An 8,008-nucleotide genomic window follows, 5' to 3' on the forward strand; every position below is an offset into this window, starting at 1 on the left:
TTCACATCTATTGCACAGTCCAGTCCTGTTCATTAACAGTAAGAGGAAATCTTGTTTCTCTGTGGGAGAGTAAGACACACCAAGTTAGTTAATCAAAAAGAAGAACCTTGTAGATGTGCTGAAGGGAATTTAACTGCCGTCAGTCAGACATGAAAATTGCAGCATCAATGACCGCCCTATGCTTCCTACAGTTTGAAACAAACCTTTTTTGATAGCCAAGGGCTGTCAAATTACCGGTATGATTTTTTCATTAAAAAGTTGTGTTCTTTATAAGTATGTTGTGTGAGCTAATGAGGCCCTCAGAGAGTTGTTTAGCAACACAAACAGCTTAGTGCCCATGGAATGTCAAATTTAGAGAGGCCCACTACTTTCCAGCCAATTATGTTCCAGCAATCTTGTTCCAGCCTGCCTTTGGTGAGGTGAGTTTTCTTCCTTAACTTATTTTGTGAAACCAATGTTAATCAAACTCGAGTTGGATGAATGCATGGAAATTCTGACTGAGAATTTGATCTGAGAATTGGAAACAGTTTCTCATATTTTAATTTATTTTATAATATAGGCCTACCTACTGCAGATTTAACTTTGCCGTGAAATTCAATTCATATGGTTGACTGTTATGGCAAGTATTAGTCCAAGGCCGTAATCATAATATATATACATCCCCCCCCAATATTCAAATCTGGTCAAAATGTCCCCCCCCCTCCCCCCCCCCCCCCCCAATATATTGATATAAAAATATAAATGTGCTTCACTACGAGAGGCAACCATGCACACTGTCCGAAATTATAATAAAACGATTAATTTGTCCCCCCAATATTGACTCCATGGCTACGGCCTTGTATTAGTCTACAACTAATACTCGCACTTGCGACTATATGATCTATAATGATCGCAAAATCCAATCATTTGTAAACAACGGTATTCAATTAGACTACCATCTTCTTCTGGGACTTATTAAATACAGATAAACATGCAACAATCAAAAGAAACAGTCAAACACATTTGAGGGCCAACACCCCATGAAAACTAAATGTCACTTGTTTTTCTTTTATATGTCGGCTATCTGTAAAATATGTAGCCATGGCATTGCCTAAGTAGCCTGGCTCTGCCCTCCTATACTTCCGCTCAATTTTGATTTTTCTTCTGTACTAGGTCTGGGAATTCGGCTCATAAGTCGTTTTTTTCAAATCAGTTTTTTGTAGTGCCAATCAGCGAAACGAGGGAGTGGCTGAGAACGATGACGTTGATATTGTGTGCTAGTTTGAGTTGTAGTTCAGTAATGGCAACGGAGAAAGATGCGAGCGAAGCCATTCATTCGGTCCGTTGTGGCAACGCTGCCGAATATCCAAAAGTTACAGCCGGAGCCCGAACAATCTTTGTTAAGTTTTGTTGGTGGCCATGATGTTGTGGCCCTCCTCCCCACGGCATTCGGGAAAAGTTCGATTTTACAGCTACGGCAGCTAGCTCTGTTACAGTAGTGGTGAAGGAGTTGGCGAGCGGCGAGCGCTAGCGATTGGTTGTGGCAGTTCAGAGTGGTTCTTGGCAGATCCAATAGTTTTGAACTTCAACAGAGTACCCGCCTTCAAGGAAGTTAATGCTTGTCAATGGAGCGATCCCAGACCCCTGTACAAATGAAATGTACTAGAGTCTGGTTAGGATATTGCGTTAGGAGAAAACCTATCACCTTTATAAATGAGCAAAAACCTATCACGTGATAGGCTACGTTTTCATTTTTCATTCACAGGTGCCTTGGCATGCACACGACCACGCAAATTGTATGTGTTTCTCGTTCCCCTACCTGTCAATTAGCCTAGGCCTAGTGATTTATTTCAAGTTAGCCATGTAGTTATGCGTTTTTGTCCAACGTAGGCTAGTCTGTATCCCAATGATTAGGACTTCGAACACTATAGCCTACTTTTTGGGTGTGCTTTGCCTTCGGCAAGGGCACAACCTTTGTTCTCTCACATATATATATATATTTTTTCTTTTTCTTTTTGCCCCCCTAAAACTCAGTCAATATTTGGCCTACATAGACAACCTAGGTGTCAAAAGTTTCGTCTTGGTAGCGATTGAGTTGCTTCTATTGGGATTTACGTTCCGTTGCATGGTTTAGGCTCAAGTTAAGTTTTTGTGGCGAAAAGTGAAGCTAACGGTGGCTAATTTGCTAGCCACAGTCACTGACGTTACTAACGTCACTACGTCACTAACGTCACGAAAACACGCGTGACTACCTTTGGCAGAACATTCGTTTCGCACCTGTTAACTTGGGGGATAGCTACTGTAGGCTAACTATAAGGCAGCTGCAGAAACGCCACAAGCAAAGAGGCCACGGTGATAACTATTTACTCATTTTACTTTGTGATGTGAAACACGATTGTGAAATGTAATGTACAATATTACTGATATTATTAAGGAAGTAGGCCCACATCTACTTTCGGAAACTGTAGTCTACTATTTCACTGAAGCATTAGCATGACATTAGCCTCTGTTGCCCGGGCAACACATACTACAGTGGTCTATGATGCATCTGTTTTCAATCTTTAAAATAAACATTCCTCACAAATACATTTTCGTTGTAGGATTTATTATGACATTACATTACAAGTAAACGATTTGTTGGTGAAATTATCATTACCTGTGGTTTCAAACCAGTGTTGCTCACTGCAACGCTGTAGCTTACACGAGACACTACAAAAACATCTACAGTAGACAGCTGTTTAGGAAATCAAATGGCGACAGAACATGTTCGGCACTCCCCTTACTTAAATCAAAAGTCTCTGACCACTAACCTGAACTTCATTGCCACAGCCTAAACTTTGTCAATCTGTTCATGAAAATAATTAATTTCAGCCTAAACCGTACAACGGAACGTTAAATCGAATTCAACCAACGCAATCGCTACCAAGACGAACACAGCAGTAGTCTACTGTACTTACCGTAGTAGAATTTACCGGGGCAGCTTCTCCACACAGGGCTATATCGCATTTTGCGTTGTTACTGACAATGATCGCTACCAGTGAGCTTTTTATGAATGAGCATTTTCCAATAAATAAATGTCAAGCTTATTTACGTTTTTGGGGGCATTTTTTCAGTTAGCAGATGGTAATGTTTGAATCGCGATTCCATCTTCTACTGCCGGTAACGTCGTAGAATAATCTTCAAAGGGGGTTCTTTATTAATGAATGAATGCAATATGAGTATTCTAAATGCCTGAAAATATCACGAGAAGGGAAGACTTAAAAGGACGTTTAAGTCATAGAGATTAGGTACATTTTTACACCGGTCTGCCAAATGTATTCGTTGATTCAGCTATGAGGCTGCCTCTTGCAGGGGAAATGAGAAGACATCATATTTCATTCTACACTTAACTCGTATTTTGAGTTGTAAATGAGCAGCAAAAAAAAGATGCTTTTAAATCTATGTAATCTTTATAAATAATAAGTAGGCCCTATGCATTTTTATATAAAATATACAGAAATATCAGTTGTAAAAATGTCATTTAAAAACGGACCCCTGTGCAACCGACGCAAGCAAGCACACCCTACAATTTCCCCAGAAATTGTACCCTCTCTAGTTCAAAATGTTCTCTCAGCTAAAGATGTAGGCCAACTTGATTAGAGTTGACCTACTCTTAAGCAATAAGACAGTATTGTATTGCCCAGATATGATATTTAACTTCAGTTACTTATGTTAACGCAATCAGAAGAACAGGTTACACAAAAAGAAAATATGCGCTACCTACAACGTCTGGTTTTACTAGTTGCGTTCAATTGCGCCCTCTTCCGGAATTCCGTTCAAGACTGATTTGTGTAACAACTTGAAAAGAGCCATGTTTTAAATTCAGATGAAATGTCATAAATTCACCAGCATTAACTAACTTGGATAGCTAAATTGTAGGGTAAAGCATTTATAAATGATTCACAACTCAGCATGCCTGGCTGTGACCGTCACAATCGGTTTGCTCGTCATTGTCTTTACGTCAGAGCAATTTAGGATTCAAAACAAATATGATGCCAATATGCCTATTTGGTGAGATATATCCGTTTCAGCCAAAATAAAATCATGGCTGATGTAAAAGGATAATATGCAACCATGATAACACGTAGCTCCGAGAATATTCTCTTTCCAGGTAAACCTCTAAAATGTTTGAGCTGTACGACTTTATCGAAATACCTTATTAACCCATACATTACATTAATGGACACATAAATATGTCAAATATAAACTTTTGCTTCGAGGTTAGCTTTAACTTAAAATGTTGTTTTGATCTCCTTATCAATCCATAACAAATTGTTTACATTATGTTAATCCAAGTGTATTGATGCTGGTAAATGGAAGATTGGGACATTCTAAATGTGATAATCTAAGTGTGTAGATGTGATCTATCAAATCTTTGTTGTGGAGGATATTCATGTAAAAATGAGCTTGAGGGTTACACATTCTCTGTTACCATCAGCCCCCAATACCAAGGGCCAGGGTTTGAGAGACCCGGACAGGGACGGAGGCCGAAAGAGGAAGAGGTCAGGTACTCACAATGCCCAAAACTCGAAAGCCAGAACAGAATCTAGCACACGAACGGAGCCCTGTGCTATACCTACGCCCCCTGCCCCCAAGGTCCTGTGCCGACGGCCTGAAAACGTTAGCCAAGGATGCTATGATGTGCCCCTGGAAGACTGGAGCCCACGTCCTACTGGATGGCTGGAACCCACGCCCTATGACACGGCTCCAATCCCGGGGCAGAGCTCCAGGCCTGTTCCCCTGAGAGGAGCAGAGGAGACAGGTCACTGCCAAAACCATGGATCCTCCTCCACTTTCCGTCCCAGAGCCACTAAACGGCACCGGAAAGGTACAGAGGATTTAAATCAACACCTCCATACAGGCTGTCAGAGTTATTCAAATGAAGGAATTGAGAATTAGGTGCACATGACAGTCCCACTCAATACACTAAGTGTACAAATATAGTGTTGAATATAGCTCTAGATGGTCAAGGTGCAACAGTTGTACCTGCAGGTGGGCTAAACTTTGGTCTTCTGACTCCCTTCCCCCCCCTCTCTCTGTTCGCTGACATGCCCTAGCAGCAAGACTGGAGAAGTTGTATTTCAAGGGGCCGTTGCTAGGAAAAGGGGGCTATGGCTCAGTGTATGCGGGGACCAGGAAGTCTGATGGCATGCCGGTAAGACGGTCTCCCCCTCCCTCTCTTCCATCCTGACTTTTTGACAGCAATATCAGTTCACATGAATTGTCTGTGTGCTGTGATAGAAATTATAGGTAGTCTCTTCCTGCCAATGCCTAATGAGCTGTTGTTTGTGTAAATGACATGGTAGCATAAAGTATTGCTCACCAGGAAGTCTGATGGCATGCCGGTAAGACGGTCTCCCTCTCTTCCATTTGGACATTTTGACAGCAATATCAGTTCACGTGAATTGTCTGTGTGCTGTGATAGAAATTACAGTCTCTTCCTGCCAATGCCTAATGAGCTGTTGTTTGTGTAAATGACATGGTAGCAATAAAGTATTGCCTATAGCTCTATACAATACCAATTTTTGGACCAAGAATGATGGCGATAAATGTAGGTGATGCAATCTCAAGAAAAAAAACGCCCAAGATTTGTTTGTTTGACACTTAAAATAACTGAAAAATCACCTACTCACAAATCGTCATTGTGTTCCCTACCCTAAAAGAATGAATTTCCCTTAACAGACAATAGGGTCAATATATTCTTACTCCTTTTACCATCTCCATCCTTGCCTTTTCTTTTTTTTAACCTTTTCTTTCTGACAATTTCTCGCTTGCCAAACTTCAAGCCTCAAAATCTTTTAATTTACATTACTTTATGGATAGTTACATTGATAGATATGATCTTGTTGCTTGTCTTTATAAAGCCTGGTCATAATAACCATGTCATTATTAAGTGAGGCAATTACTATCATAGTGAAGGAAGCTTGCTTTCATGGAAATCCTTTCAGTGTGTCATTATGAAACCCTGGGTTGATTCAAGTTTTTTTATTACACACTGTAAATCTACATCACTCAGGTGAAATCATTTCACTAGTATTAAGGCTATTCATGGCTGCTCTGCATACCTGGATCCCATGTCAAAGAGAAGGTGCCCTATCTTCTGTTCTCTCTCGCTTACCGATTAACCCTTTGTTCTAAAATGCCCCCCTCTCTGTTCTGTGTTTGTTCTCTCCCGAGATGTTCATTCACAAGATCTATTCATGATAGGTGACCAGCACAGACAGTTTTTTTTAAACTTCCCTTTTGATACTGTCTGTCTGAAGAAGACTAAGTGAGTGTACTGTAATGTGGTACGTGGGTCAGCCATAGACCCTGAGGAACCTCAGCCCTGATACAATTGTCTTACAGGTAGCCATCAAGTATGTGTCCAAGGCCCAAGCCGAGGAGGAGCTGAACATTGTGAGTACTTGGAACAACCTGAGATGTTGATCCGAAACTTACCCTAAATCTCTGTGTGGGTCACTAAGTGGGAGCTTTACCCAGTACTAAATCCCACAGATCTTGGATGTTGTTAAGAATTGGAATATGCAGGTTACTGGTAGCTAGCGTTAGGATAGGCTAATAGTAAACAGCTGCCAACAAAAGTGAGAAGAAAGTTTAAACAACCCCTCTGTCCTCCGACCTGTACGTACGACAACCCCAACGGCCAGCCGGGACAAGGCGGATCCCTGCCCCTGGAGGTGGCACTCATGAAGCAGGTAAACATGGCTCCCCAGTGCCCCTACGTCTTGCGCATGCTAGAGTGGTTTGACCAGCCCACGCGCTACGTCATGGTGCTGGAGCGCCCCGAGCCTTGCCAGGACCTGGTGGCCTTCTGCCAGGACCACGGGGGCCTCATCACCGAAGGGTTGGCACGGCAGGTGATGGTGCAGCTGCTGAGGGCGTTGGATCACTGCCGGGAGCGAGGGGTCCTGCACCGCGACGTCAAGCCGGAGAACATGCTGATCCAGATCGACTCACACCGGGTCAAGCTCTTTGACTTTGGCTGTGGGGATCTGCTGAAGTATACCGCCTACAAGGACTATGCAGGTTTGGTCGAATTCTGTTCAAATAGTAAATAGAGTAAAATAACGTTCATTTTTCACTTGCGAAATTCAGCGTTTGAGCTCACATGAACACCTATCATAGTTCAGAAGCAGCATGGGGTTGGATGGAGATACTTGTTATGTGTGAATGCAGGGGTTCGCTACTTTGCTTCCTCTATCAATCCACAATGGTGCGTTCAAGACGTTAAACCACTTTCCACTTCTGCTTCCAGGCACCCTGGAGTACACCCCTCCAGAGTGGTTCCTCCAGAGACAGTACCTGGCAGGGCCCACCACGGTCTGGTCTGTGGGCATCACCCTCTACACCCTGGTGTGTGGCCTCTTGCCCTTCACCACCATCCGGGAGACCATCAAGGGGCGTGTGCACTTCACTAGGGGCGTCTCCCCAGGTGAGAGACTAAAGGGATAACGAAGGAAGAGGATGAGGGATGGACGGATGAGGAAGGAGAAAAAAAGGGTGCGGGGTGGCAACTGAAAAAAAATGAGTGGTGGTGAATTTATATGGGATTAACTTATCAAGGTGTCATCAGGAAGGGAGAGGGTGGTGGTTGCCTACTTGTTATCAGTATACATTTTGAAACCCTTTCTGATCTATGGTCATCAGAATGCCGTCATCTGATTCGCTGGTGTCTGAGCGCCAAGCCAAAGGACCGTCCGACACTGGAGCAGATCCAGCTCCACCCCTGGCTCCTATGAAGAGGACCCGTGCCTACGCATGTCTGGCCAAGATAGACCAACCTTTGCAGGGACAGAATGGCTAAACATATACACTGTGTTGACATGGAGAGATAAAAATGTGGAAATGAAAAGAAGCTGTGATTTCATATCAACTTCTTAACAGTTTAGCTATTAGCTCGAGAGCCGTCTAAATATGTTCCTATACAACTACACAACTCCACACTACTAATTCAACTATTTCTGCAACTAAAACTACCACTAATAAG

At 42.7% G+C, this 8,008-nt stretch overlaps 1 protein-coding gene across 1 annotated transcript; it reads left to right on the forward strand.

The window, feature by feature from the left end:
- The first annotated feature begins 4,092 nt into the window (after positions 1-4,092).
- On the forward strand, positions 4,093-7,760 carry LOC136943935 (serine/threonine-protein kinase pim-1-like). The gene is made up of 7 exons (XM_067237423.1): positions 4,093-4,129; positions 4,457-4,846; positions 5,076-5,173; positions 6,367-6,417; positions 6,669-7,047; positions 7,277-7,453; positions 7,669-7,760. Exons 1-7 carry the CDS (start codon positions 4,093-4,095, stop codon positions 7,758-7,760), a joined length of 1,224 nt encoding a protein of 407 aa, XP_067093524.1.
- Positions 7,761-8,008: the final 248 nt, after the last annotated feature.

This window comes from Osmerus mordax, chromosome 6, assembly GCF_038355195.1.
Source record: "Osmerus mordax isolate fOsmMor3 chromosome 6, fOsmMor3.pri, whole genome shotgun sequence".
Lineage (NCBI taxonomy): Eukaryota > Metazoa > Chordata > Actinopteri > Osmeriformes > Osmeridae > Osmerus > Osmerus mordax.

What these genes read in the sequence shown, in the direction of transcription:
- LOC136943935 (XM_067237423.1), top strand. Translation starts at nt 4,093, where the DNA reads ATGATAACACGTAGCTCCGAGAATATTCTCTTTCCAG. An exon ending in CACTAAACGGCACCGGAAAG is followed by an intron (nt 4,847 to 5,075) that starts GTACAGAGGATT and finishes GACATGCCCTAG; the next exon opens with CAGCAAGACTGGAGAAGTTG. An exon ending in CGCCTACAAGGACTATGCAG is followed by an intron (nt 7,048 to 7,276) that starts GTTTGGTCGAAT and finishes TTCTGCTTCCAG; the next exon opens with GCACCCTGGAGTACACCCCT.